At 33.5% G+C, this 27948-nt stretch overlaps 1 protein-coding gene across 6 annotated transcripts in view; it reads left to right on the top strand.

Moving 5' to 3' along the window:
- The window catches only part of CCDC91 (coiled-coil domain containing 91), a 357965-nt gene that overhangs the window by 133886 nt on the left and 196131 nt on the right, over positions 1–27948 (top strand). For 4 of the 6 annotated variants that reach the window (XM_057701142.1, XM_057701141.1, XM_057701137.1 and 1 more), the window contains 4 exons: positions 4264–4352; positions 5224–5381; positions 6293–6496; positions 7245–7349. In XM_057701142.1, coding sequence (XP_057557125.1) covers positions 4334–4352; positions 5224–5381; positions 6293–6496; positions 7245–7349 — 486 coding nt within the window. In that variant the 5' untranslated portion in view covers positions 4264–4333. The remainder of the gene's footprint in view (positions 1–4263; positions 4353–5223; positions 5382–6292; positions 6497–7244; positions 7350–27948) is intronic. The other 2 variants (XM_057701138.1, XM_057701139.1) reach the window with 1 other exon arrangement.

The following is a 27948-nucleotide window of genomic DNA, read 5'->3' as shown; positions in this document are numbered from 1 at the left end:
TATATTTAAGGACTGTTTATATATTTTCTTTTTGGTGAATTGTCTGTTAGCATTTTTTTGCCCATTATTATATAGACGGGGTTTTTTCAGTCTTTTTCCCCCCAAGTTTTAAGTGTTCTTTATATATTAGGAATATTAGTGCTTATCTGTGATGTGTATTACACATACCTTTTTTTATTTGTCAGATGTTTATTGATTGTATTTAAGATAATTTTTGATATACAAAATGTTTTTATGTATTCTGTAGTCAGATTTGTCAATCTTTTCTTTTGCTGTGTCTGGAATTGAGTCATAGTTAGAAAGCTGTTTCTTATACCTAAGATAATATACTTACATGGTCTCATATTTTCCTCTAGTACTTATATGGTCTTACTTTTTAATGTTTAGATCCCCAATCTACTTGTAGCTTTTTTGGTTTGTTTATAAAGTGAGATATGAGTCTAATTTCATATTTTTCCAAATGGCTAATCAGTTGTTCAGGCACTGTTTATTAACGAGCCCATCTTTGCTTCAGAAATTTGAAATGCCACTTTTGTCATATACTTAAGTTTCACATACACATGGCTATTTCTGGACTTTCTGGTATACTCTTGTCTATTTATTGCTGCAGCAAATAAATACACTGTTTTAATTATAAAGGGTTTATTGTATGTTTTAACATAATTTATTAAATATATCTTAAGGTCAGTAGTAGGTTTTACTATAGTTTAATTTAGTTTATTAATAAGAGGGGTGCGTATTCTCCTTACACCTTTTCTTTTTTATATTTTTTGCATTTTAATTTTTCCCATGTGATATTTAATGTCTGTTTGTCTAGCTCCATTATAAAAAAGCTTATTTAATTTTATTGGAATTATATTAGGCCTATAAATTAACTAAGGGAGGGCTGGCATCTTTATAATGTTTAGTTGCCCTATCCAATTACAAGAGTCTTTACCTTTGTTCAGGTCCACCATTGAGTCTTTCAGAAATGTTTTAAAGGTTTCCTCATGTTTCTTGCTAAATTTATTCCTAAATATTTTATCTTCTTTGTTGCCATGAAAAATAATATTTTTGCTACCATCATATCCTCTAGTTATTGTTTTTACCTATGAATGCTATTGATTTCTGTTCATCAAGTTAACATCCTGCCACTTCACTGAGTGTGTGTATCGTTTGCGTTAGTAGGGACATGAGGTAGTTTTCCTCCCTTTCTTATTTTTACACTTCTGTTTAATTTCTCTTGCCTAATTGCTCTGCTTTAGTGCAGTGTTAAGTGGTATGGAGATAGTAGGCATCCTTATCTTATTCCTGATCTTAGAGGAAACACCTGTAGGTTTTTTCATTAATTAACATGCTGACTTTAGGACTGAGGTCTATATGTTTTATCTTAAGAAAGTGTGCATCTATTTCTATTTTTTTTTTAATTTTTTTTTTTTTTTAACAGATATAGGTGTTTGATTTGTATCAAAAGCATTTTCAGTCTTGGAGCTAGTTATGCCATTTTTCTCTTTAAGTCTGTTAATAAGGAGTATTATATTAATGAATTCCCTAATAGTGAACCACCTTGCATTCCTGGAACAAATCTGACTCATTCTTTGCATATCACTTTCTCAATTTGGTGTTAGATTTTGTTTACTGTTATTTTATTTAGAACTTTTACGTAATTATTTAAAGTGATACTTAAAAATCTTTAATCTTTCTGTTTTTGTACTATCTTTATCAGGCTTAGCTATCAATGTTATGTTAATGTTATGTAATGCTAATGAAGTTTTCCTTCATTTCAGTGCTACAGAGCATTGGGATTATTCATTTTTAAATTTTTGTTAGAAATCCTCTTGAAATGCTTTATAAATAGGGTAATTGCCTCGTATAGTTTTATTTATTCCCCAAGGAAATAGGTATAGTTTTTAAAGTACTTTTTAGCTTTAATCTGATCAACTTTTATAAACTATATTTCTGTGGAGAATTGCCCATTTTATCTAGATTTTTCAAATTTATTTATCCAGAAGTCTGTAGAGGATTTTATGATTTAAAAAAATTCTTCTGTTTTAATTATGTTCCCCTTGTCACTTAATTTATGTATTTGTGCTTTTCTCCTTTTGTTGTTAATAAATAACTACTGTTTATTAGGAATTCAGAAGTTTGATTAATTGGATCTACTTTTTTTCTTAATCTACTTTGACATCTGCATTATCTTTATTATTTTTTATGTGCTTTTAAAGTTTTCTGTGTTTGTGTTTTAGTTTATGAGATGGAAATTTAATTCATTTTTTAAACTGATGTGTTCAAGGCTCTAGATTTTTTTAAACACTGCTTTAAATATGTCCCATAGGTATGTAGTGTTTTAATTATTGTTATTTCTTAGAAATCTGTAATATCTTGACAGTGGAAAATTAAAGTTATATTGTGGTTGGGTAGGTAATGGAGTAGGTGAAAAGATTCCTGGAAAAGCTTGTTGGTATTATTTCACCATTTTAAGAAGAGGAAACTGTGACTTAGAAGAGTTTGTGTAATTTGCCCAAGGCTGCATTACAAGTATGTTGTTATTGTTCATATTTGAATCCATTTCTGATTGCACACCTATGGCTTTTACTTAGGCAGTAATATTGTGAGGTCATAGAGGTACTGAACAGTATGGCATAATCAGGGAAAAAGCAGTAAGTAGCACAGTGTGACCAGAGTGAGGTTGGCACTTAGTGGTATCATTTCTGGCTTGGGCGAATTGTTCATTGAGATACCATTAACATGAAGCAAAGCAGGTTTACGTAAGATGATGGGTAAGTTTGATGTATGTACTCGACAGCCACATGGAGCTGTCTGGTAGGTGAGCATATGAGATCTAGAGGTCTGTAGAGTGGTTTGTGCTAGAGATGGGAATTTAGGTATCTTTAGCTTACAGATGGTAAGTTAAATAATGGGTTCTAAAAGTGGTAAGAATAATGTGAACATTGAAAAGATCAGAGGGTGTATGAAACAATGAAATTAAGATTGAGGGGAGAAGAGCCTAAAAGGGAAACAAGAAAAAAAAAAAAGTCAAAATGTTAGGAGGAATTTAGGATATAGTGGCTTATATAGGTGCCAAGGGAAGAGTTTCAAGGAAAAGGGAGAGTCATTAGTATTATGTGCTCTGGAGAACTACAGAAAGATAAAATAAGAAGTATTCATTTGACTTAATAATAGCTGAAAGGAAAATTAATACATAAATGATGGAGCTAGTGGAGTGATGAGGGTTGAGTGAGGAAGAAGTAAATGGAGACAATAAATTTGGTTATGAGGGGAACATGTGATAGGGTGGTGATAACTAGTGCAAGGTGTGAAGGTGAGCGTGCCTCCTCCCCTCCCTGCTTTCCTCTCTCAACCTCGCCCTGTTCCTTCCCCTTATGTCTTTTTCCCTTTCTCTCTTGCTCCCTTCCTTCCTTTATTCTACCCTCTTTCCCTCCTCCTTTCCCTAATATGATATACTTGAACAGGTAATGTTACAGAATGTGAATTTAACTCGTGACAATATGACATCTTGTCTTAGATTACGGCTGTAAGTATGAACAACAAAAAGAGATGTTAAAATGTTCAGGTGTTGGATCAGAATATTTTTAAGGGTTTCTTGAACCCAGAATCATAGTCACACATACGCATTATGCCTGGAAATAAACATACTTGTTCAACAAATTTTAATGATCATTGAAATAATGATGAAAATAATTTCAGCACAGTGCTAAAAGCTGTACATATTTTAGTCAATTAAAACCTCGTCAGCACGTCTATGCCAGTTTTACAGATGAGGAAACTGAAGGAAGTTAAGTCAACTTGCTAATTGCTGTACACTTGCTTTGGCAATATGATTTCAGAGTCTGTGCTCTTAATCATAAGTCTGTGTTCCTTTTTACTATACTATAGTACTTATTGTCATTCCTTTAAAAATTAGTAATATTTTTGATATAATTGTAATTTAGAATTAGAAGTTAGAATGTTTTGACATTTTAGGGAAATCTGTTAGCATATAGAATAGTGAAGATTTAGAAAAAATAATTTCTGAAGAAGATATATCAAGTACAAACATGAGCTGAAATACCAGTTTTCTATATTTTAGTTAAAATAGTGAAATGCTTGTGGGAGAAGCTAGAATACCTTATCCACTACGGCACAAAGTATTTGAAAAACACAATATTGTTACACAATCAATGTGTATATAAGATAATTAAATGATCCTATATGGTACCAATAAAAATGGATGCATTTTTTAGCTTGTTAATACCTAATGACCTTATAAATGTCTTTCTTCAGGGAAAAATGCAATTTCCATTGTGAGCTGCCTTCCAGAATTTATGGTAGAACCTCGCTGACGTTGCTACTGATGCCAATGTGGAATAAAGGTCTTTATAATTTAGAAAGTCAGAATGTATAAATGAATTACTGTTAAAATGATTGTTATTCTTCTTAAACTTTAAAACACAGAATACAAATGTATTTTAATTTTTGGAAAGAACATTTGAAAATGAAGTAATATAATCTGTTTATTTTGCCATCATCAATATTTTTGTCTTATTTCATGTTTGAATTGGCTTTCCTTTTGTGACCTTTGTATTTGAACCATAATCACAATCTAATAATGTTTTGTTGTGAAACTAATTACAAAGTTGCATTTCAACATTATTTATCTGTGGAAACAAACTAAAATTGACTTTGACATGAAAAATCTTTTGTTATTGTTAAAAAAGAAATTAACACAGAGACAGTGGATTAGCTATTTTAAGGTCCTTGTTCTTCCCCTTAGCTGGCTTAATTGTAATAGATAATGCACTTGACTTGTCTCCTGGGTCATAAGGTCATCGAGTACATGGACGCATGTTCTGTTCATTGCTGTCTCCTCAGTGCCTAGTGCTTGTGTCTGGCACTGGTAGGCATGCTAGCGCTCCTTCTTAACTGAAGAGATAAATAACATATTTGAATAATTTCTCTGAGTTGCACATGCAGCCCTTATAGTAATATGTTAGTATATAAGATATTGTTATGTTGTTTTGTTTCTCTGGGTCTCAGGTGGAAATGTCACCTTAAATTTAGAAGCACTAGTTTTAGATCTCAGATAACAATCCCTGGAAAATAGTCCTAGGATCCTCATTTTCTCTCTCACTGCTTTTGCTTTCCTTACCCCTTTTCCTTTCCCCCTTTCTACTCTCTTTCTTCCCTTCAGTCTGTTCTTTATTTTCCCTTTAACAATCCTTTTTTTGGTTTGTTTGCCTTTAGTATCTGGAGTCCATCTTTCTCCAGCTTCTCCTGAGATTGTATTGGACCATGACCACACTTCTTCAGTTGGCTGCCTCTCTGCTGAGCCCATCATTTCATCACCAGAGAATACACATGCAGACAACAGCATTGTCAGTCAAACTATTCCTAAAGCACAGGTAAAGACAAGGATATTTTTATAGGAACTTTGCCTAGTTAAAAAAATGCATACTGATTTAATTGACACTTATCTGATTTCCTTTTTTTTTCTGTAGATACTGTAAATTTGAGGTTAATATCTAAAATTCAAAACACTGAATAATATATTTGTTTCGTGGCACAATTGCAAGGTATTTAAGTAGCCGAGTTACCAAAACATGGTTTGAATATCTCATTTATTAAAATTGACTTTGCCTTCCATTGCAAGTCATGAACTTCCAAAAGGACAATAATTTCAAAAACACTGTTTCTCTTTTCAGGGAAACTTATATGTTTTCAAGTATTAGAGTGTTCATTTCAATTTTAGAGTAAACCAAAACCAAAAGGTCATAGCATTTATTCATTCAAATATTTATTGGTTTAGACCTTGTGCTTGATGCTGGAGTTAGTCCAGATTTCCAAAGTGCTATATACAATCTTGTCACCTGTTAGTCTTTACTAGAAAGTGATGATCAATTGGAAGTTACTGATAAATTTCAAAATCTGATTTACAATTTAATATATAAACAAATTCTGAGTGTATGTGTAAGTTCAAGAACTGGTGAGTATCAGATGTGTCTATACTTATCATACACTCAAGCATAAGAAGTTTTAAGTTTTTTAGTGCTTTGCTTGGAAAATAATAAATGCTTTAAACTCTGAAGTTTAGAGAAAATTTTGTTTCTTATTGGAAAGATCAGGTTGTTTTAACAGTTTGAGGTCTTCTGTTGATTTACTTAAAGGGTGAAATAATTTCAGAACCTTTGCTACAAGTTAATTTCCAAATGTGGTTTCTGGTGCCCTTTGCATGTTTTCTTTCTTGGTACAGTGTAAACTTTCCCCTCTTGTGTTTTTTTTTCTTTTTTTCTTTTTTTTTTTTAATGTGGTTTAGATTCAGCAATCAACACACACTCATCTGGATATTTCACTTTTTCCATTGGGTTTAACTGATGAGAAAAGTAATGGAACAATTGCTCTTGTGGATGATTCTGAGGATCCTGGAGCCAATGTATCAAACATACAGCTTCAGCAGAAAATTTCAAGTCTGGAGATGAAACTCAAAGTTTCTGAGGAAGAAAAACAGAGAATTAAAAAGGTATATTTACATTTGCCTAAAAAATAAATGTTTGAATTGCATGTACTAGAAATATGATGTAATCCCAACCTCTGATTAAAAATTCATCAGTGGGAAAGCTACTGTGCTCTTTGACAGTAGGTTTAAATCAGTCATATGAGTTTGTCACTTACAAAACCTTTTGATAAGAAATTTCTGGTTTTAAACATGTACTTTTAAAGATATGAATGTCTTTTGCTAGATTTCTTTTTCTCTAATGAATGCTTTCCTTTGGGTTTATTTTTATTTACTTTGAAAGCAGGTAGTATTGTATTTCTTACGTAGATTAGAAGATTTGTAATACTCCTTTGTCCCTATGAGAAGTCGGGCATGATAGGATATTTGACGATAATACTTAGAAATCCAGCTGTTTTAGTAAATTATTTGTGTTCTTATTTCTGTTTCCTACAAATATCTCTGTAAAAAGACCTTAGCAAATTTATAGAAAGTATATGTAGAGGTAGAGTGTTGCTTACAATTAGTTTAGATGCTTTTATTTATTTATTAGCATGAATAATTTTAGAGTTATATCAATGTTAGTGTTGTATCAGTGTTTGATATTGGTCTGGAAATGAGAGTGAAGCATACATTTTATAATATTGTTGAACTTTATAAGCCATACTTCCTGTGGGTTCTTTCCTTACTGAATATTTTTTAGTATGTTCATTGAAAAAAGTGAGTATATTTTATGCCTTTAAATATTACAAAATTTATGCTTGGATTTTTCCAGGATGTGGAATCATTGATGGAAAAACATAGTGTCTTAGAAAAAGATTTCCTTAAAGAAAGAGAGCAAGAGGCCATTTCTTTTCAAGATAGATACAAAGAACTTCAGGTAAACACAGTGAATTAAAAACTTAATATGTAGGCCTTTTGATGAAATGTGTAATATAATTTCAAAAAGTGCTCAGTAAATACTTTATGAATGAAGGATCATATACTTGCTTAAATATGTGAAATATTGACTAACGTATGAAATTAATGATAAATGCCATTTTGAAAAGTACGAATCTCTGAGAAGCCATGCAGGTTAGTTGTTTGAGACTTAATCTGGTGAAAAATACTATGTTTCTGATAATTTTCTCAGTTTGGAAATTGGACATTCCAATTTTTCTTATTGTGATTGCATTTGAAAAGAGCTTAGAATCATATAAACACCAAACGGAGATATTTAACCTTTTTCGTAAGTTGTTAGTAATCAGTGTCTCCTTTTCTTCTCCTCAGATTTCCTTTACAAACTTGTTTCTTCTGAAGTCTTCCCCATCTCAGTAAATAGCATTTCTTTCTTTCTAGTTGCTAAAGCTGAAGCCCACATTTATTCCTTTTTGCACTTACCCCATGTCTGTTCCTTTAGCAAAACCTGTTGGCTCTACCTTCAGACTATCCTGGTTTCAGCTGTTTATCATTATGGTCACTGCTGCCAGCCTATTCTAGGCCATCCTTATTTCTCCCTTGGAATACTGAAGTAGCTTCTATTCTAACTAATCTTTTTGCTTCTGTCATTGCCCACTTACAGACCATTCTCCACATGGCAGCCACTGTGATCTGTTTAATAGTTAAAGCTGCTCATGTCATTTCTCTGCTCTGAAACCTTCAATGGCTTCTCATCTCACCCAAACTAAAAGTCAAGTAAGTCCTTAAAACGGTTTGCAAGGCCCTCCACTTTTTTGTGTCCCTTCTCCCTGTCTTTTCCCTGACTCTTTCTCTTCAGTCGTTTTGCTTTATCCTTATGTCTAGAGCACTTGTCCCGCAATTTTCTGCATGGTTTACTTTTCTATATCATTCGGGTCTCCATGCAAATATCACCTTATCAAGGGAGACCTTTCCAGACAATCCTGATATTCCCTGCCACCTTCCCATATTCTGCTTTATTTTTCTCCATAGCACTTTTTACATCTGAGAAACTATGTATTTACTTGTTCATTTGCCTAGATCATTTCAATAGTCTCCTAAGTGGGCTTCTAACTTCTACCCTTGCTCTTCTCCCTCAATGAGTCTTTATTTCAGCAGGTGGAGTATTGTTTTTAAAAACGTAAATCAAATCATTTCCCAACCTCAAGAATCATTTTCCTCTCAGTGTAAATCTTCTGGCTTCTCCAACTTTTCCAGTTTGCCCCCAGCTATTTTCTTACACTGAATTCATAATAAGGTCCAGGTGAATGTGTGAGTTTGTGTTACTGAGGGCATTGCTTGCCTGTTGGAGTGCTGAGTGGAGGGAAATGGTTTGTGATTCATTCACAGTTTCTCTGACTGGAATGCTCTTCCTCCAGATATCTGCATGGCTTTGTTTAAAAAATGTGAAACTTGAAAATAAGGAAAAGGGTGAGCAGTATGTTCTTTCAGTGTCATGTGAGGACACTACTTACTAGACCTATTCAAGTATTATTTAGGAGATTGTAATACTTTATTTGACTCACTGTTTACCATTGATTAAAAGTCTCAGTTGTATTGACACTACATGTTAATTAATTTTTTTCACAGAAGAGATGCGAATAATATCTGTCTGTTAGAATTTCAAAGAATACTGTTTATTGCTGTGTAGGACATTAACCAGTTTTGTCTTTAACTAGCACTCTTGCTTGGTTTAACACTCCGTTATTTAAATTTTCTTTATGTATGCCTATTTGAATGCTCTTTGGAGCAGTGTTAACATCTGATTCATTCTGTTAAACATCAATGATTCATTTATTAATAAAGAGTAGCATAAGTCTTCGATGTATTTCATTTGTATTTATTTGAGTCATATTTTAACTTTTTGAAAAGTATACTTCTTAACAACTCTCAGTAAACCCTAATTTCCTTTAGAAACTTGCTCAAATGCTACCGTCTTGTGGAAGCTTTCTTTGACTATGCTACAGAAGATAAGAACCTGGGTATATGCTCAGTGTTCCCTAGCCTCCTTTCTTTGCTGTTTTTACCCCTCCTCATAGCACCTATTATTTTATTTTGATTTATTTTTTCTTTTACCCTCACCAGAGTGTAAGCTCCATGAGACTGGGAACTTCCCTTCCCAGTTCCTAGAGCAATACTTGGCATGTGATGTGGGCTCAGTTAATACTCTTGAATGAATGAATTCACCCTGCTCCCCAGGAGGTAATTACATTGTGTACAGCCATAGCTATAGCCCCACACTTGGAATTATGGTGCTTATTAGAAGGTTCAGTACTGAATACTGGAACTTTGTGTTTTCTTCTCTCTACATTGAGTGACTTATTCTGGGCCCATTAGTGAGACACATACCTTTACAAATTCAGTTTCTCCATCTGTCAATGGGAACAATAACATAACCTGAGAGACCATCTAACATCTGGCATACAACACTTTGAGCTTTCTGTAGTGAAGACCAGTATAAATGCCTAGTCTTACTGCTTTTGCTATTAATAGTGATAATCTAAGAGTAAAAACTTGAGTCTTCAAAACTAATATTCAATTTAAAAATACTTTCCTTTTACTAGAAACAGTACTTCCCAAGAAAACATTTTAGGTGATCCTTCAGTACCAAAGAAGGACCTCTCTCCTTTTTATACTATGTGAAAAAAAGAGTAAACTAACTTAGAGAGTATTTAATCACCTTGGCTAAATAAGTGATAGAAAAGTATACTAGGAGGTCTAATAGCCAAATTGAACTCAAAGGCAGGCATGCCTTTTAGTTTCTGTGTCACTGCTGGTAAGGGTAGAAGTCTGGGTTCAGCATTTTGGCCTTTGCTCATAGAGCTGGAGACGGGATCATAATTTTTTTTTTCCCCATGGGGTTTGGCTCTCATAGGGCAGTAATTATCTGAAGTTGTCTGTTCTGCTAGGTTGCCCCTTTCGTGGACTTCTGGGTGGAGAGGGATGGCTTTTCTTGGGGCTGTTTGTGTTTTTGCCCATTGGCATTTCCTGGTTGCTGGGCATTCCATGTCCAGTTTGGATATAGGAGGCTAAAAGAAACTCACAGAATTTGTTGCTGTGTCATTCCTTGGGTCCTCAAGTCCTCAGGTGGTCTGCTTTCTTGTCCCTCTTTGCAGTCTTCTGACATTTGTTTTAAAGATAATGCCCAGGCCTTTTAGCTGTATGTATTGAGAAAAATAGGGAGAAGTGCATCTACTTCATCTTAGTCTGGAAATGAAATAAAAAGCAACATTTTAAGTAATCAACTCATAGAGTCATTGTAGATAGAGGAGGGGCAGATAAAAATATGCATAACTCAGTTTGTGAGATAGTCCATAAATCTCTGTATCTGCCCTGTACTTACCAAGTTTGTGCAGAAATAAGTATCTGTGTTAGACTTTCTAGAAATGTATTTTTAATGAATATATTTAAGTTGTACCTGATCATTAAGAATTTAGAAAATCTTGAGCTTCGCTGTTTGACCTACTTTATGTAATTGATTTCTTTCTGGGATTATAGCCTTTTATTAAAAAAAAAGAAGAACTAAATTAGCTCTGTCTAATAATTTCTTAGGAATAGGAGATGTGATTACATTTGTGAGTATCAAAGGAGGCCACTCTATGCTAAATATATATAGGGTGAAATTTTAGCAAAGGTGAGTTTTTAAATCATAAATATATATATTAAATTTCTTACTTGAATTTATGGTCTGCCAGTCACCCCTCAGATATTTGAAAGTCAGTATATTTATCATATTTTCTACAGAATAGGCAATCCGTATTTTTTTATATTAAGGCATATATACTATACAGGTCTTCTAAATATTTGTGAAACTTAGTAAAATAGAAAAAAGTTTTCTGCCAGGTTTTCTGCCAGTTTTGGTGACAGGGATAATATATTGGTGCCTGCCTCTCCAGGGTATCCTAAATAAAGCAACATATCCAGGAGTACAAAAGATAGTCCTGACATACTGGATTAAATTGACTGAGAAGCCTCTCTCCTTAAAAAATGTTAGTATGCTTGTGTATTTATAAGAATAATAGGGTTTTTGTGGAAAAGGTGGACAATGCAGAAAAAGAAAAAGAAAAAAAAATTCATACCTGTTCATCATCATGAAAAATCCAAGTCTTTTCGTGTGATCTCAAAATATAGTGCTTCAATTTTCAGTTTTGTAAAGAAATCTACCTTCACTTAGATCAGTGTTGGGTGTGCCTTTGTCAAGATTTTACTCTGACCAGAGATGGAGTAATTAATAAATGGAATGTTTGTAAAACCCTTAAACTTTTTAAAAAAACATTAGCTATTACAGAGAATTCTAACAGTATTGTTTTATGTGATATGGTCTAATTACCAGGCTAGGTGGAGGGGTGTGAATGTGCCCATAACAGAAGGAAATAATCTGCAGTACAATGGGGGTGTGCACTACCTCTCCTTTCCTGTTCTGTCCAGGGTGTGTAGCCTAAGCAGAGGAAGAAAAGTGAGTCATGCTGCATTTGGCAGAGGTAGCTATTTAAAGGACTTTTCATGGAACATGAATAGAGAGCTCATCTTAGTACAACTTGGATTCCAATCTCTTTTGTCTTCTTTCTCTGACTCGCATAGCAAGTACATCTACACCTGTGAGGAGCACTGAAGAAACCTGGAAGTTTATCAGATTGTACATCTCATAGTGTGACCACATTTTAACAAGTTTAATTCATAGATGCAGCTGACTTAAATTATCATCTCTGATAGTTGTCAGTATTGGCAGCTATGGCTAGCTTTGGGAATTTTCTGTACAAACTTTTTAAAGATTGGGTCTATTCTTCCAAATGCCATTTTCTTTTGAAATGTCTCTTAGTTATAGTATGCTGATTATTGTTTGAGGATTAAATTTTAAAAAAGTGATGTGAAAACACAGTGTTTCAGAGGACTTTAACTTGATCTCATAAATGGATTTATACTGCTTCAAAGTATTACCTGTGTTCTGTTGCTGACTTCAAAGGTTATATTACTTCAGTATGAATAGATATTATTCTCAATATTTTTGTGTACTGTTTTAAAGTAAATACTAGTCAGGAGTTGGGAAGCTGGCCCCTTAGCCAGAGACTTCTGTAATAATTATGCTTTATGGCATTAGAGCAATGGCTTGATACCCTTGAGCATTTAACTTGATAACCTGGTATGTGAGGAGTTAACCAGTTCTGCTTGGGTAACCCAAAATGTAGTTGAAGTCCTGCTTAGAAGTAGAGAATACTGAAAGAAATACAAAATAAGTGTAACTCGAAGATATCCTGTTTATCCACCTGTCTTTAAGAATGATTATCAGCATTCTGAAGAAGAGGAAAAAAATGAAAGGAAAATAAAATTTTTTGTTTTGGTTTCAAAACTTCTGTGGAGGAAGTCACTGCAGATGTGGTAGAGATAGCAGGAGAAGTTGAATTAGAAGTAGAGCCTGAAGATGTGGCTGAATTGTTGCAGTCTCACAATAAAACTTGAAGGATGAGGAGTTGCTTCTTTTGGTTTAGCAAAGAAAGTGGTTTCTTGATATGAAATCTGCTCCTGGTGAAGATGCTGTAGAGATTGTTGAATGACAGCAAAGGATTTAGAATATTACATAAACTGAGTTGGTAAAGTAACAGCAGGGTTTGAGAAGATTGACTCCGGTTTTGGAAGAAGTTCTACTGTGGTCAAATGCTATCAAACAGCATTTCTACAGAAAAATTGTTTGCGAAAGCAAGAGTCAATCATGGTGGTAAACTTCATTGTTGTCCTATTTCAAGAAGTTGCCGCAGCTCCCCCAGCCTTCAGCAACCACCACTAGAAGCCATCAGCACTCAGGCAAAACCCTCCACCAGCAAAAAGATCAGGACTCACTGAAGATGCAGATGATGGCTAGTATTTTTTAGCAGTAAAGTATTTTTTTAAATAAATAAATTTATTTATTTATTTATTGGTTGTGTTGGGTCTTCGTTGCTGCACATGGGGTTTCTCTAGTTGTGGTGAGCTGGGGCTACTCTTCTTTGCGGTGTGTGGGCTTTTCCTTGCCGTGGCTTCTCTTGTTGCAGAGCATGGAGTCTAGGCCTATGGGCTTCAGTAGTTGCGGCACGTGGGCTCAGTAGTTGTGGCTCACGGGCTCTAGAGCACAGGTTCAGTAGTTGTGGGGCATGGGCTTAGTTGCTCTGCGGCATGTGGGATCTTCCTGGAGCAGGGATCGAACCCGTGTCCCCTGCATTGGCAGGCATATTCTTAACCACTGCGCCACCTAGGAAGCCCAGCAGTAAAGTATTTTTTAATTAAGGTCTGTACATTGTCTTTTTACACATAATGCCATTGCACACTTAGTAGATGAAAGTGTAGTGTAAACATAACTTTTATATGGATTGGGAAACCAGAATATTTATGTGACTTGCTTTATTGCAGTATTCGCTTTATTGTGGTGATTTGAAGTCAAACCCACAATATCTCTGAGAAATGCCTGCATACAGATGGTAGTGTACTAAATAAATATACTTTTATTATTTATTTAAAAATCCCCCCCCCCTTTCCTTTTCTAAGAATATTTCTTGCAGGCCCTTCCATAGTGATTCATTAAAAGATTCCTTATTCTTTTTTCTTTTTGTGGGTATCTAAATATATTTTTCCATTTTCTTTTATTATAAAGTATTGCTTAATTTCAATTTGTTCTTCTTTTAATTTCTTATTCTTTAAAGTCAAATAATTGTACTGTAATATGTCCTGGTATTGGTCATTCTGGGTTGACTTCCCTAGATTTCCAATATGTCCTTTAATATATATATATTTAATTTCAATTCCTCTTTCTAAATATCAAGGAGTTTTTATTAATTATAAATTTAATACTTGTTTTTTTTTTTTTTTTTTTACTATGTTTTATTCGTTCTGGTGACTCTTATTATGTGGGTATTGGTTACTCTTTGTCTTCCACATTACCCTTTATTCTTGAATCCTTTTCATCTCTGAATTTCTTCATTTCTTTTTCGTCTAAAATGTGTTTCTTATTCTAGTTCTTTTAAGGTATTTTCAGTTTAGCTTATTTGATGTTATGTTCTTTTTAGTCATTTCTGAAATGATTTATTCTGTTATATTTTTTTCTGAAATTTCTCAAATCATTTCTGAGTTTTTCTAGTTATGATTCGTATTGCTCTGTAATCTACTTTGTCACTTTTATAATATCTTTTAACTCACTTTGAAATTACAGGGGTAGAATTTAAAATTTCTTTTTAAAATACATTTTTGTGCTGTGCTTTTGTTTTCTGTAGGGCTGTCATGGTGTTTTACACACACACACACCTGATGGTGAATCAAAAATTATCTGCATTCCGGTTACATTAAAACTTCTGTTGGCTGCAGTGTCTTATCAGAGCTTTCTGTTCAAGGCTGCTGTCTCCCCAGTCACTGCTCTGCAGGTGTGAACGTGTTACATCAGTTCATTTGTAACTGTAGTGCGAGCAAAAATGGATGCCCCATTTGTGATTTGCACGAAAGAAGAGCAGCGTGCAGTGATTCGTTTTTTGTGGTCTAAGGGCGTACATGTCTGCATACTTCTGCCCACACTGTCAACACTCTACAAAAACTTTGTTTTGAGGTGTTAAAGCATCCTTCCTATAGTCCTGATCTTGCTCCATTGGACTTTCACCTGTTTGGTCCCCTGAAAGCAGCCCTACAAGGACGAAGATTCACTTCTGATGAAGAAGTGAAGACAGTGGTGCATTTCTGGCTCTCAGCTCAGCCTAAAACATTTTTCAGTGACGGAATACGAAAGCTTGTTGGCCGATGGACAAAGTGTGTTGAAAAGAAAGGAGATTATGTCAAAAAATGTTGTATTTGCCTTTTCTAAAAGTTAATTAAATTCTATAGCCAGAGTGCAGATAATTGTTCACTCACCCTTATATTTATAACATTGCATAGCATTTGACTCTAATAATTTTCTGTTATTTGTTTTTATGTGAAATTAGTTTTTCTGATCTTTTTAACTGGAGGAGTGATTTAAGGCAGTTTTTTTCCCCTTAATGATTGTATAGTGCTCTCATGTTTTTGTCATATTAAAAGGATGTGGCAACATTTGTAGATTTTTCTTACTCTGTTCCTTTCTTTCACTTTGACGGGAGCTTCTTTTCATTTTTTTTTTTTTTTTGTTGTTGTTGTTGTTGTCTCTGGCTTGGTCAATTTGGACTCTATTCTCAGCCTTTTCTCCTCAGTATGGGGCTTTCTCTTGAAATTATTTAGGGTTTATTGGATCCAGTGTATCCTGGGCTATTGATACCTTACTGAGGACCACTTGCACTTATTGGAATGTTAGGCCCCTCTGTCTTACCTGGTGTCCTCATATTGGCCTGTTGACCTCTCCGATGAGTATCTCTTAGCTATTTTGGAGCTTTCACATCTGTCTGATATCCTGTTGCTTTCACCTTTCCTCCTGCACAGATTCTAATACTGTGCAGGTCTTGAGATTGTTCTTGGTTTTTCTTCACTTGTTTATATTCTGGCATTCACAGACATACTGTGGCATCTGTTTTTGTGATAGGTAATGAATATGAGTTTTTGGTCCTACTTTTTTAGGTGCTCTGTGTGTTTTTGTGAGGGAATTTTGAGAGATCTAAAAGCTACACCATCACTGCTGCCATATTCCCAGTATTCTCTCACTGTTAATTATTATTAAAGGGAATTATCTGGGATAGCAAAGGTTAATAAACATACACTTTTCCCAAGGATTTACCTCTTTATGGAATTAGGACTAGATTGTGGGGAGTTATAGGTCTCACTATTGCTTAATAAAATTTGAGGGTAAAGACCATGTTTTACTCATTTTTATATATGATTGCTTGGTACTTGTAGATGCCTGTGAGAACTGTTGAAGAAGAAAATGTCTATAGAGAATAAAAAAAAAAAACTACTTGGGAAAACTGCTACTTTATTCTTTTGTTTTCATCTTCAATTTTATAGAAAGTGAGTTATATTACATTTTCCTGATAGTCACTGAATTTCACATGCTTCATTCCATGTTTTCAAGGGAAATAAAAAAGTTTTAAACAACTAATCTGAGGAGGAGGGTATTTACAACCATATCTAAATGGCTACTACTCATTTGATTTTCTTGCCTTACAACATATGACTTGTGTTTGTACCTTTCTACTTGCACCTGTAGATACAGATCACCAACATCATATTTGATGTTCCTAATAAGGACCTCAAGTCATTCCCTCCCCCCACAAAATATTAATTATCGTGAGCATAAACACTTAAGTTTTATACTATTTCTCCTCATTCATTATCTTTATTCCGTTAGGTGTTAGCAGACTTTCCCTAACTTAGGAGTTAGCAACTTTTTCTTTTAAATGGAGATCATTTTTAGCAAATAAAAATGATATACTTTCTCAAAATGAAAACAGCTTAAACTCTTGTTTATAAAAACACTAGCTTTTTGGATACAATTTAAACAATAACAATATTATAAACATCTTAGGAAGGAATGCCCCCATTTTATCATCCAAATACACAGTTTTTAGGAAAACAAAACAATTTTTTTTAGTTCTACCAGTGGGAAAAATGTATATTTTAACAGTTGGATTATTTGTTACTAAGTAACAGTAGTAATTGGAGAATTGACTGTTTAGTCTCAAAGAATGCCAAGATTGGGGACATTTTTGAGAACAGACAATATAAGTATACCTTTTTGAAATTTCATGCTGGTTCATATCCTGAAGGTATTAGGTATTATGTGATTTTTTTCTCGTTCCTGTTCTAGTAATTCAGAAAATCAAGTTGTTCTTCAATTTATTGAAACTAAATTGAATAATTTTGAAGTCATTAGAAGAATATCATCATCAATTCTGCAGGCTAATTGACCATTGTGAAAATGATTTTCCTCTCTTACACAATAATAGAAATTTAAAATGTTTGCTAGTACCTTCACAAATTTAAGATAATAGAGATTTTTAAAGATACGCTTTCAATTTGTTAATAGATTTTGAGGGGACAGAAAAGATAACATTTCCTAATTTCAGAAATCTTAAGAAGTGTGATGAGCTATTCATCTTAGATTTGATTCAATATGTAAAATGACTTTTTTGTGTTCCAGATAAGTTTCAACATATTTAGAGTTTTTAAATAGTTTAGTTAGGAATGTAAAATACTTAAAAACAAGAGATCAAGTATACTGTTTTGGCTAGTTTAGATGAACCTTCAAATATTATAGTAAATTGAAGGTAAAGGGTTTTTAACCTGCTTTTAAATTTAAAAATAGTTTTCTCAATTTAAATGAATTACCTTCATTAAAGGGAAGATTTTCTGCAAAAAAAGTTTTTATACCAAAAACTAGTTTAAGAGTCTGCCTTAAATTTAGGTACCTAAATTCTCATAATATGATTCGGCATAAAATTTCTTCAGTAAGCATGTATTACTTCTAATATATTCATTTGACCTTAAAAGTTTTACTCATTTTTAATTGTGAGTGATTCAAGGCTGAATGCTAATTTCATAGCTGTAATTTCTTTTAAAGTTAGATTGTACATGACCCCTTGTGAGCTATGCTAATGCGAAGACTTATATGAATACATTTCAGAGATGGTATAGAATTGTCATTATGAGTCTTATTCTGTGACATTGAATTTGATCTTTAACTTGTCTTATACATCTAAATAACTTTTAAAATTGTCTTTTCTGGAGCATGTAATCTGGTAAAATATAATTTTAATGTTTATTTACAGTAATTTCATTTACTATTAGAATGTAAGTACGTTAGTCACTTTAGGAGTGCATGTTTTACCTTCTTTACTAGATTGTAAATCATCCAGGGGGAATTCTTAGAGTGCACACAGATTTTTTTTTTTTGTACCCAGTAAATGTTTTTGAGCAGTGCTTAGTGATAGATTTGTGTGTGTATGCGTAATGGTATTGCCAAAAAATAGGAAAGCATGGACTTGTAATGTGGCTAAGCCTCATTCTCATCCAGTGGTGAGGCAAACCTGTTATTTTGAATACTCTAGTTTACAATCTCAAGGGATGTATTTACTGTATTTTCCTACTTATCTGAGGTCAAACTCTGACCTCAACCATTCTAGAACAAAGCCACAGACCTCACCAGTAATGAAAAGACTGGTTTGAAGCAAATTCTTTAAAAAATCCATGTAAATACTTTATTTGGTAGGTAAGTCATGGTGCCTTTTTCTCTCTCAACCAGATAGTTGAGTATAAAGTAATGGAGAAAAGATACATTTACACTCAGAGCAGCCAGAAATGAATGTTGAAGAAGACACACCCAAAGCTTCAAAATCTGAGAAATTTTGAGGCAGGGTTAGGTGACTCCCAGGGGCTGTATGTTTCCATATATTTCTTTGATGGTCTTAAAAATTTAGACTTTTCACAGGTAGAAACATTTAATGTGGAAAGAGGTGACTTAAGGCATATTTGCTACATGTTAATAGATGAGAGTTGCTTTGAATAGCTTTATCTCCTTTTGTCTTTGAACGTTTGCTTGCTGAGAAGGATGTGTGTCTTTACATATTCTATCAGAAGGAGGAAAGATATTGTGATTTTGAAGGGAATAGTCAGGGAATTTACTATCTAAAACCCTTTCACAATACAGAGAATAGTGGCCAAAATCAGAAACTTTGGAAAGATGAGTATGTAGAATAAAGGCTTTCTGAGCATTTTGTGATTGGTTTAACTGGTTTGTTGCTACTTCATCTTCATGATTTAACTCTCAACTGGAAGGCCGCTTCTTGAGATCGCCTTTTTCTGATTTCTTTGGCTAAAGTAGTTTCTGCTCCCCTTAACCCATTCTTATTTTATTTTCCTCAAAGTACTTAGCAGAACCTTGTTTATGTATTTATTGTTTTACTGTTCCTCCTTTTTCTCAGAATGTAAGTTCCCGGAAGGGGAAACATTTTCTGTCTTTTTTAATCATTACATTATCAGTTCCTGGAATAGTGCTTGGCATGTAAAAAAAAATGTATGTTGGTTGGTTGGTTGGTTGACTGAAGCAATTGGTAGCTTGGGGAGTACTATGGGTTTAATGTGTCTCCCCACTTCCCCCGTGCTCAGATTCATATGTTGAAGCCCTAACCCCCAATGTGATGGTGTTTAGAGATGGTGCCTTTGGGAGATCCTTAGGTTTCAATGAGGTCATAAGGGTGGAGCCTTCATGAAGGAATTAGTGCTCTTATAAGAGACATCAGAGAGCTAGGTCACTCTCTCCTTGGCGTGTGAGAATGCAGCTAGAAGGCAGCTTTCTCCAAGCTGTATGCTGGAAAGAAAGCTCCCTCTAGAAAGCATTCATACTGGCACCTTGATCTTGGATTCTGGACTTCAGAACTGTGAGAACATAAATGTCTGTTGGTAGCCTGAGCAGACTCAGACATGGAGTATGCAGGTGTTTCATGTTTAATGCAATAGGGTACTTCATCATCCATGTGATTATCCCTGTTGTGAGCCATCTCTATGCTAAAATGTAGAGTTGGATTCAATTTTTAAAAAGATAAAAGTAAAATACTTTTAATTTCATATTAAAAAGCTACTTAAATAATTTGTGGTTTTGAAGGAGGTTTTTGTGGTAAAAGTACTAGGAAATTATATTTTCTTTCTAGCTAATAATACATATATTATCCTTACATTCTATTAAGTAACATCTTATAAGAAAATATTTGGTTTCAGCTGTAGATACAGAGTAGAGAGCATTTTAATAATGAAAAATAGATATAAATACGTTATCTACTCCATCTGCTTCTAAAATTGCAGACTAACTGCCAGGGAGTTTCACAAGTTACGGCAGTGTCTGAAGTCACAGAACACATGAACCCTGCAGAATCTGAAAAAGGCAGCCTTCGTGGCAAACACAACCTGCTCTTTACTGCATAGGAATTTATGGACCTGCTTCTGCTTTAAGACTTTACCAGGGACTTCACACATTTTTAAAATTCTTGACCCCTCTTTTGCTTTTAGCGTCATGAGACTTTTTCCTCCTATCATTTCAGACTTGGCTTTTGAACTCTCCCTAGTTTATTATAGTTTCTTTTACTCAAGTAATATGCTTTCCAGACAATTTATTTTATTTTTTTAGTATGTGTACATTTTATATGTCTAAATGCACTTGTCTGCCTTCCTTATTATTTCTTCTATCTTTAAATTTTCTTTTGCTCTTTTTCTTAAAACATGATTTTTCTAGCAACACAGTCTAGTAAAAAATTCTAATACAGAAATCTGTAACTGTGAAAGTTGTTTATAATTTTATACCTTACAGCTAACAACGTTGAGACAAATACTATCAATTTGTCCTCTAGAATATTGTATAAATTTATACTTTAGCAAGAAATGAATGAGTGCCTATTTTGTGACAGCCTTGCCTATGCTATGTGTTACCAGTCTTTTTGCCAATTAGAGAAGTTAAATATCTCTCTTGCTCTTTTAATTTGTATTTTCTTATTAGTATGTGTGCTGTTTTCCTTATGCTCTTGATCATTTTCATTTCATCCCTGAATTTTGTGTATTTCTCCTTTGTCCATTAAAAAACTCTTAATGATTGATAGAAACCTTTGTATTATATGGGGGTTAATTACACTTTGCCTTATAGTATGAGGGTGATTTTCTGCTTAATTGGACATTTAGGTATTTAATAGAACTATACTTCTTTTCCTTAGCTAATCTTGCCTATTAATCTTCCAGTTAGATTTTAAAAACATTAAACAAGTTAAATTTAAAAAGAAAGCCCTGTTGGGATTTTGATAGAAATTTCATTAAATTTTTAGACTTATATATGGAAAATTGGCATTATTCCATATATTAAATCATTCTATTTCATGGGTATGTTTCTCCATTTATTCCAGACTCTTTAAATATCCCTCTGTTGAGTTTTATAGTTTTCTTCTTGTAAGTCTCGGACATTTACTGTTAACTTTTTCCTAAAAAATGCTGAGTTTTTGTTTGTTGTGCATACAGTAATATACTTGTTATTTAGAATCACATTACCTAGAATCTCACCCTGGCTTTCAGTCTTGAGAGTTAAAAGCCCTTTAGCATCTCAGTTGCTATTGATTTTGCTTTGTGCCTGAATTCAGTACAGCAAACTAGAATATGTATACTCTACCAGAAACTGTGTCACACAGTGAAGATAGAAATGTAATTACATTGGGAGAATGAATGAAAGAATGAATGTAAACAATTGCCGGTCCTGTCTGATGAGGTTTAGAATGGAGATAGTATACTAAGTATGCAAGATCACAAAGGAGGAAAAGTCATTAGAATTTAGACTCAGAAGATTAACAGGTCTTTGTCAGGTCATCAATAAGGAAGGGAGGTTTTGTAGAGGGAGGGACTTCTGCGAAGTTCTGCAGGTATGAAATAACTTGACCTGTTTGAAAAATAGGTAGTACTGGAGTTTCAACAGTGAGGGTATCTGGTTTGGTATATTAGCATAGGATGTGAGGGGGAGTCATTTTACTAGCAGAATCTGAAAAGATTGCTTTGGGCCATCAAAAGGCTTTTGGTAGTTGAGTGACACTGAACATATTTGTGCTTCCGAAAGATATTTCTTGTAGTTGATAGGTATGAGTTGGAGGAAGATGAGATGGAGTTAGGGAGATCTCTTCAGAAACATTCCAAGGGAAATGTGATGGAGACCTTACTGAGGTGGAGAGATACAAACGAAGATGGAGAGGAAGGAGAGATATTAGAAGATATTTAGGTAGAAAAATTTAGAGAGTTTAACTGTTGGAAGTGAGGAAGAGGAAGGAGTGGAGTCTAGGTTGGCTTGGCTTTCAGGTTTGCAAAATTCTTTAGGTTCTAATTTATAAACTTTCCTTGTGAAACTTCAAAAATATATATATAGTTCATAAAATATTGATGGTTTCATTTACCGTGTAGCAAGTCAGTAACAGCAATGTGATATGAAATTGGTGGGGTCAGGGACTGTTAGAGGTGGACACATAATCTTTATTTGCATTTAATCATTAAATCCTCTTGTATTTCTTCCTCAGTCTCTCAGATCCTTAGTGCTTTTTCCTAGGAAGCAGTCATCTTTCACTTGTCTTACTACATGCGATTTTCTTTTGCTATAGTTCAGTATCTGTGCTGACCCAGAATGATTCTTAAGCTCTGATCGTTTTATCCTGTGTCTTAAAATCCTCCAGTGGTTCTCTGTTTTCCTTAAGATTAAGACTAACCTTTGAAAAATGTCAAAAATTATCATTTTTCTTACTTGTAAACTAGGAGTAATAATGATAATAATACTTCCTTTTTGGGTTATTGTGAGGGATAATGTGTTCATATTCTGAAATGTTTAAGATCTGGCACACAGCATTATATAAATGTTTGTTCATGTTAGTTTTATTACTTGTTTAGTATTTTAACTTTCCATCTAGACTGTAAGAACCATGAGGTTTGAGATGAAGTCTGGCTTTCTTTGGCATTCTGTGCTTAGCACAGAATGTAGTGATATTAAGTGCCTAATACATAGTCATTTTATATATGAATGAATATCATCTGGAAGCATGATAGCAATAAAGCATTGAAAAACTTTAAAGAGCAAAGGTAAAATTGTACTATTTGTTATAGTAGTAGCGGTAGAGTAGATGTTCATAGTATCCTGCCTTGCTAAGACAAGGACCAATTTTACTTAATTGCTTCTGTTGTTAAGACAGCAGCTCTGAAATGCCATTTATTGTTTGAATAAAAATGTTAGATAAATAGGGAGTAAAATAAAGTGATGGATTATGTGCAAACAAAAAAGGAGAACGATGGTAACGTTAGGTTATTAACTAAAACTAATAGGTACCTTAACATTAATTATCTTATATAAGAAAGTTGATCTACTATAGGGTTTGAATGTACTTTTTCTCCCGAAGTGGGTGAGAAACAAGTTTGTTCATAGGTTCATTCATCCAAGGAGTATTTATTAGATGCCTTCTGTGCGCTGAATACTGTTTTGGATGCTTGGTATATTAAAGGAAAACAGCAACAGCAGCAAATTGCTTTCCATGGAACTTACATTTTAGTGTATGAAAGAGAGTATTTAATAAATATAAGGTAAGTTAATTTTGAAAAAGAAAGTAAGTGATGAAAAAAATAGAGCAGGATACGGGGGATTAGGAGTACTGGGGGAGCGAAGAGTAGATCACAATTTTAAATGCAGTGGTCAAGTTTTCATTTAAAATGTGACTTTTGAGCAGAGACTTAAAGATGGTGAGAAGTGAAGATTTTAGGCCTAGAGAGCAGCCAAATGAAAATGCTCTGAAGTTGGAACCTACAACAGCAGTGTGGCTGGAGCAGAATGAACGAGGGGGTGTGGAAAGTGAGGTCACCTCACAGTGGAGGTGGAGCCAAGGATGGGGAGGGCTTAATGACTGGCTTTTATTTAGGAAAAATTATTTTATTTTCATAAAAGTATTCAATTTTACATTAAAAAAATGTATGTCTGTCATCACATTTTGCTGAAAGAGTATGCCACAGTGAGAAGTATAGGCAGTAACAGACTTCATGTTCTGCAAGATAGGATGCCTTTTGTCATTCCAGAGCATATATGTTCTTCTTTGCAAATGAAGCCTGTAGTCAGCAGCAATAACGTTCTTTCTTCCTTCATTTGTGCCTCAGACATGGCTCAGCACACTCTGTGTTTCAGCCTTTTTGTCTAAAACATTCTTTTGGCAGTCCGTATTTTTCCCTCCAGTGGATCTCACTTTTTTCTCTGTGCCATTGCGAACACATAGTCTGCTTAGAATTAAAATACAAGTGCGTGTTTATTCCTTTACAATTGTGATATGTGGCTGGGATGTCAAATAGCATTAGTTTTTAAGCAAGATTGAACTTGATGGACCATTTGGGATGTTTCTTATATATCTTCTGTAGACTTTTAGCAGATTTAATATTTTAATGATTTTTAAAGCCATTTTCTAAGACAATTTTAAATCTCCACTACACTTATAGAAAATTTGACTGATTTTTTAAATAACTGAAAGCTATTAAGTGAAATAGATTTTATTGTATATAGAACTCAAAGGATTCCCTTATATCATATATCCTTGATAATATAGAGGAAGTCTGTTAATTTGTATTCAGTAGGTTTACTTTTAAACTTCTGTGCCTTTCATAGGCATCCCAGATTTAATTGATGTTTTGTATTGCTATCAACCTTTCAAAAATACAGGAAAAATGAATCTTATAGATATTTCCATCTACCTTACATTATTATCTAGAGAAAAACATCTGCACTAGACTTCAACTCAAATTTCCGTTTCGGGTATTTGTAGCTTTGGTTGTTATTTGGTTTTTGTAAGCAAAAAAATTTACTGTAGTTTTGCATTTACTTATTTGTAATTCATTTCTGTCCACAAAAGTTTTGAGTGTCTTGTTTGATTTTAAGCAAAGTAGAAAACTATATATGAAATAAAAAATCAGGATCAGGGAATAAATAGATAGAATGGAATATTAAGACCAAGAGAAAATCAGGACACGTATAATTATTTCTAAACATCTTTTAACATTAAGCTACAGGTTTTATTCTCCGGCCTAATTTTACTAAACAAAAGGCCAACATTATAATTTGTAAAGAAAAACTTACTACTCCCTTAAGAGGACGTTGCATAGAAGTTGAGTAGAATTTGTAGTAATGAGGCCTAAAAATTTGGGTGAAGGGCTTGTGCTTAAAAGCAGTATAGTTACAGAGGGTAAAAAGTGTAGTGAGAGGACAAAGCTTTTTCCTCTACGCATGCTGATGTTCTGTTGTTCATTTTCTGGAAGAGGCATCACAGTTGCCATATACCAATGACTAACAAGAATTATTATTTCTGTTTTCTGTGAAGGTTTTGGATGTGAAGTAAACAGTTGTCAATTTTTTTTTAACCTCCCTTTTTGTTTATAAACGCGTGGAATTCCTTATGTTAATTCATAAGAAATATGTTCTTAATTTTCATTTTCAGGCCGTTTAGCTATCAGACAGTTTTATTGAAAATAGATATTTAAAATAGGAAATTTTCCTTCAGTTGGTAGCTTGAAAGTACAGGCAAATGATAAGCTTTAGACAATGGAAAAGCAAAGAGAAATGATGGTGTTTGGGGAAAAAAATTGTAATCCGTTTGTTTTCCACTAACCTCATAAAATTGGTCTTTTCAAATATAGAGATGCATTTTTCATACCTGGACCCTACATATGGTATTGAATGGAAAATAAAGAAGTCTTCCTGAAATAATACTGAAGAAAAGCAAGTTAAAATGTGAATCAGTTCCCTGTTATGCAAATAATGATTCAGTTCAGTGTTGGACTTCAAGGGCCAATAATTTTTATGAAAGTATTACTAAAGCAAGGTGTTTGGGTTGGATTTTAAAGTCTTTGTCCTTTGGTTGACTTTCTTTAATTTTTTTCATTTTAGAGTACTTGTTTATAGTATTGTGACATTTATTTCATTCCCTCTAAATTTTTCCTTTTGCATCCTTGGCACAAATGTGGACATAGAAGATCTAAAACCTAAAGGTGTAATCCATAAACTAAACTGTTTTTCCATATGCTGTCAACTCTGTTGCATATTCCTAAATGTACTGTATTTTATTTTATATCATTGAGTCCACATATGCTTGGTACACTTTTTAATTGTATAGGAGCTGAATCAGTAATTAGTGACCAAATGACAATTATAGATTATGTATATAGTGTAAATTATTAGACATTTTAAAGAACATTTTGCCTAACACTGAGTTAGTTGCTAACACAATTTAATAGCAGACCTTAATGGGCACATTGCTAGGTGTTGCAGCTAGACTGTTGAGTGAGACAGTCAAGGTTATTACTCTTGTGGAGCTTATTACAATCTATTGGGTTATAGGTATTTAGCTACTACCACTTCTTATGCTTCAGAATTTTGCCCTCTTTTCTTAAAAAAGAAAACAACTTAGTCATGGTAGAAAGTCTTGAAAAGAGAATATTAGTCATCACTAGTAAGGATCATAAAATTGATTTTAGACTGTTCTTTTTGATTATGTTTTTAATTTCAGCAAAAAAAGTTCATGTTCCCAGATTAGAATTTATTTTTGTGTTTTCAATTGAGTATCCAAGTCAGAGACATCTGTCAATGCTGTGATCTGGTAGTTTTTAAATTTATTAAAAAATCAGGAAATATTCTGAGGCAGAGGTATTTGTAGGTTTCTCCTTATATTTATTTCACCTAGTTCATATAAAAACTGATGAACTGCAAACTAAATACTACTTTCTAACCCCAAAGGCATGTTTAAATGCTGTCTTAACTCTGTGCTTGTGGTTTTGAGCTGTCAGTAATCTCCAGGATGAATGCTGTGGACTGGCTATTTGCAGTCAACGCAGCATCCTCCTGACAGAGGTTCATGTGAGGAAAGAAAGTCAAACTGGGCTAAAATTACAGGACAAAAGAGAAGCAGAAGTATTGTATTCTATGAGAATGGTGATGGTGGTGTAGTTTTTGCCATAAGCCCTTTTGGAAAATCATTTTTAAAATACTGCGGAAATGCCACAGATTTTGAAATATAATTTTTTCCCCTTGTTTTGAAGCCTAGGATTTAGGGATGAGAGTCATAACAAGTTAGTCTATTTTTGGAAACATTACTTTGTGTGCCACAGTTCTTCCCCCTCAGCTAGGAGACAGTTCACGGTTTTTGCGCACTTATAACTTGCCCTGATACGCTTATTTAATAAACATAAGAGACATAAAAATAGAATCAAATGTTCATTCTGCTAAATCAGAAGTTAAATGTTTTTCCTTAGTGTAATGCCTTCAACATCATTGTTAGAAACTATACCCTTTGAAGTGTGTCTCTTTGGGAACAGAGTTTTTGAAATGAATTATTACCAACAAACTCCTTTTTTGTTCTAGGAGTGGGTTTTGAAGGATATAAAAATGTCTAAGAAATGGTACCTGTTCTTAAAATCTAATATTGGAGACTATATATATATATAGTCTATTTATATATATATAAATAAAGACAAGCCAATATGCGATAAATTTATAAGATAGGAGTAGAATTTAGTAATTATTTTAGATGCGGGGTGTATTTTAAGTCCCAATCCTTCCTTCCTTAAAGGAATTGTTTATTTCTTTCATAATTGAAAACAATGTAATTGAATGTTTTATTAAAATTTGAAAAATTGTTATATAAATTTATTTATATCCTTTATTCAGAAAGAATTCTGGGTGGTTAATTATAGTGATTAGGAAATTACAAATACAAGATGTATAACTAAACTGTAAAGATATTCTAAGTACAATATTATTGACAGAGGTATAGTCATACCAGATGGGACTTATTCCTTCAGTAATGACAAAAATAATTGGTAAATAAAAATTCCAGATTGTAAGTTGGTGATACATCCTCTTGAGTTAAGATAAATTTGACATCTGTTGGAGCATTTTAAGAATGACTTTTCTAGTTTTTATAGTTTATATTTTCAGGAAGTAATTAAAAAACTTGGAGGGGATTCAGAAAAGAGCCTCCTAAATAATTAAAGGAAAAATATGACCGAAAAGTATGGTGAACTTTATCTTGAATTTTTCAGAATTTTTTTTAATAATAATGATTAAAAAATACTACTTTTGTATACCTGTGTATTACCTT

The sequence above is a fragment of the Hippopotamus amphibius genome, chromosome 12 (assembly GCF_030028045.1).
Source record: "Hippopotamus amphibius kiboko isolate mHipAmp2 chromosome 12, mHipAmp2.hap2, whole genome shotgun sequence".
Classification (NCBI taxonomy): Eukaryota; Metazoa; Chordata; class Mammalia; order Artiodactyla; family Hippopotamidae; genus Hippopotamus; species Hippopotamus amphibius.
This window is presented reverse-complemented; position numbering and strand designations above follow the sequence as displayed.